At 43.1% G+C, this 2417-nt stretch overlaps 1 protein-coding gene across 1 annotated transcript; it reads right to left on the minus strand.

Annotated features, from left to right (window-relative positions):
- Positions 1–1227: 1227 nt before the first annotated feature.
- Positions 1228–1866, minus strand: LOC132251478 (olfactory receptor 14A16-like; the record flags this gene model as incomplete). The annotated part of the gene is made up of 1 exon (XM_059731310.1): positions 1228–1866. A coding segment is annotated over one exon (639 nt), but the record flags the coding sequence as incomplete, so codon positions are not given.
- Positions 1867–2417: the final 551 nt, after the last annotated feature.

Here is a 2417-nt window from a genome sequence, read left to right on the forward strand (position 1 = left end):
GCTGTCCAGAACTGCATTCACGTTTTTGTAGCTATGTCAAATTCCTGACTCATGCTGAGTCCGTGATCCACCAAACCCACCGGGTCTTTTTCAACAATGCTGCCACACAGACATTTATAATCCCAGCTGTATTTGTGCTTTTAATTATTCTTCAGTAGGTGTAGCATTTATTTCCTTGGACTTCATCCTGTGGTCTCTAGCTCAGCTTCACAACCTGTCTACATCCATCCGAATGCTATTCCTATCCTCTAAGGTGTCTGCAGTTTGTCCAAGCTACACAGAAAATGGATATTTGCCGGTATATTGTGTCATCCAAATAATTGATTACACCAATTGGTAAACAAAAATCTTCACTTTGTCATTAAACCCGAAGGCTTGCTAAGAAATTTTTTTTCCAGTGATTTAGGTTGATGTAATGAAAGGTATGCGATTCACACAAAGAACCTTGTCTGCCACTGTCCTTAGACCCACACGGCTACAACCTACACCCCTGTTTCACATCTAATACTCCGGTTTTTGCAGCCGAAAACTGCATGAATGTTTCTGTAGCTACATCAAATTCCACGTTCATATCGAGTCTGTGACCCACCTTTTCAACCATGATAACACCCAGGAATTTTAACGAAGGCTGTATTTGTGCTTTTGATTCTTCTCCCCTGTGTGCAGCAAGTTGCATTTATTTCGTGCCCTTCATCTTACTGTTTCAATCCCAGCTCACCAATCTATCTGCATCCATCTGAACTCTATTCCTGTCCACTACAGTATTTGCATTTTATTCCAGTTTCACACCATCTGGAGATTTGCCTGTATATTCTGTCATCTGAATAATTGATGGCACCAATTAGTAAACAAAACTCTTTAATTCTTCATTATCTTGCAGTTGATGGGATATATTTAAGATGGTGCAAAGAGAGTAAACCTGATGCATGAAACATTACTTTCCCACTTCAACACTGTCAACCAAAATGACAAAAACCAAGTCTTTGACCTTACAAAGTTACAGAATTAACCTACCAACTTTATTTTAAATATGCAAGATTCACACAATACGATGAAAAAAGACTAATTTCATGTGTAAATTAGAAAAGGAAAATATAAGAGAAGGAAAGTCATGAAAGAAAGATGGACATATTGTTCTTGGAGCGGATCAGCCTGTGGAGCAGTTTCCTTGGCAGCTTGGATCTCCCTGTTCCTCATGCTGTAGATGACCGGATTCATCAATGGAGGCACCACTGAATACAGAACAGCTGCCAGGAGATCCAGACGGGACGGGGAGTCAGAGATGGGCTTCATGTAGGCAATGCCAGCAGTGGAAAGAAGCAGGGAGACCACGATAAGATGGGGAATGCAGGTGGAGAAGGCTTTCTGCTGGCCCTGCTCCGAGGGGATGCTCCACACTGCGGTGAAGATCTGAACATACGACACAACGATGAAAACAAAACAGCCTAGAGCTAAAAACGCACTGAAGGCAAGAGCTGCCAGCTCCCTGCGGTATGCGTCAGAGCAGGAGAGCTTGAGCAGCTGGGGCACTTCACAGAAGAACTGGTTGATGATATTTGAGTGGCAGAAGGGGAGACTAAAGGTGTTCCCAGTGTGCACTGCAGAGTACATGGCACCAGCAGCCCAAGCACTGGCAGCCATCTGGACGCAAGCTCTCCTGTTCATTATTATCTCATAATGCAGTGGCTTGCAGATGGCAACGTACCGATCATATGCCATGATGGTGAGAAATGCAAGATCGTCTGCACAAAAGAGGAAGAAGAGAAAGACCTGGGCCACACATCCAGCATAGGAAATTGTCCTGGTGTTTAAGAGAGAATTGGCCATGGACTTGGGGACACTGACAGAGATGGAGCCAAGGTCAAGGATGGACAAATTTGCCAAAAACCAGTACATGGGGCTGTGGAGGTGGTGGTCTGTAGTTACAACAGTGATGACAAGGAGGTTCCCCACCAGAGCTGCCAGGTACGCTGTCAGAAAGATGACAAAGTGCAAGATCTGCAGCTCCCGAGTGTCTGAGAAGCCCAGGAGGAGGAACTCGGTTACAGTGGTCCAGTTGGACATCTTCCCTCCCAGGGCACCGTGCAAGTCCTGGCTATAATAGAAGAAGGGCAGCGGTAAGGAGGAGAGTAATAAACTCAATGGCTTTGATATTCCCATCAATAATGTCTCCAAATTTCATGCTAAGAATGGAAAAATTCCATTTTTCTTCCCATGAAATATTTGATTTTAATAAATGATTTTTCGCTGGACATCCCTACATAAAATAAAATATTTTGATAATCCTTTAGGAAGTGAAGAGAATGTTAACCCAGCCACAACTCAGGATTCCTTTCCTTTGCTTTAAATCTGAAAGTCTATCTTTTTTTTCAATAGATCTCACCTAGAAAATGTATGCTGGAAACAAATATGTATGA

The sequence above is a fragment of the Alligator mississippiensis genome, chromosome 7, assembly GCF_030867095.1.
Source record: "Alligator mississippiensis isolate rAllMis1 chromosome 7, rAllMis1, whole genome shotgun sequence".
Classification (NCBI taxonomy): Eukaryota; Metazoa; Chordata; order Crocodylia; family Alligatoridae; genus Alligator; species Alligator mississippiensis.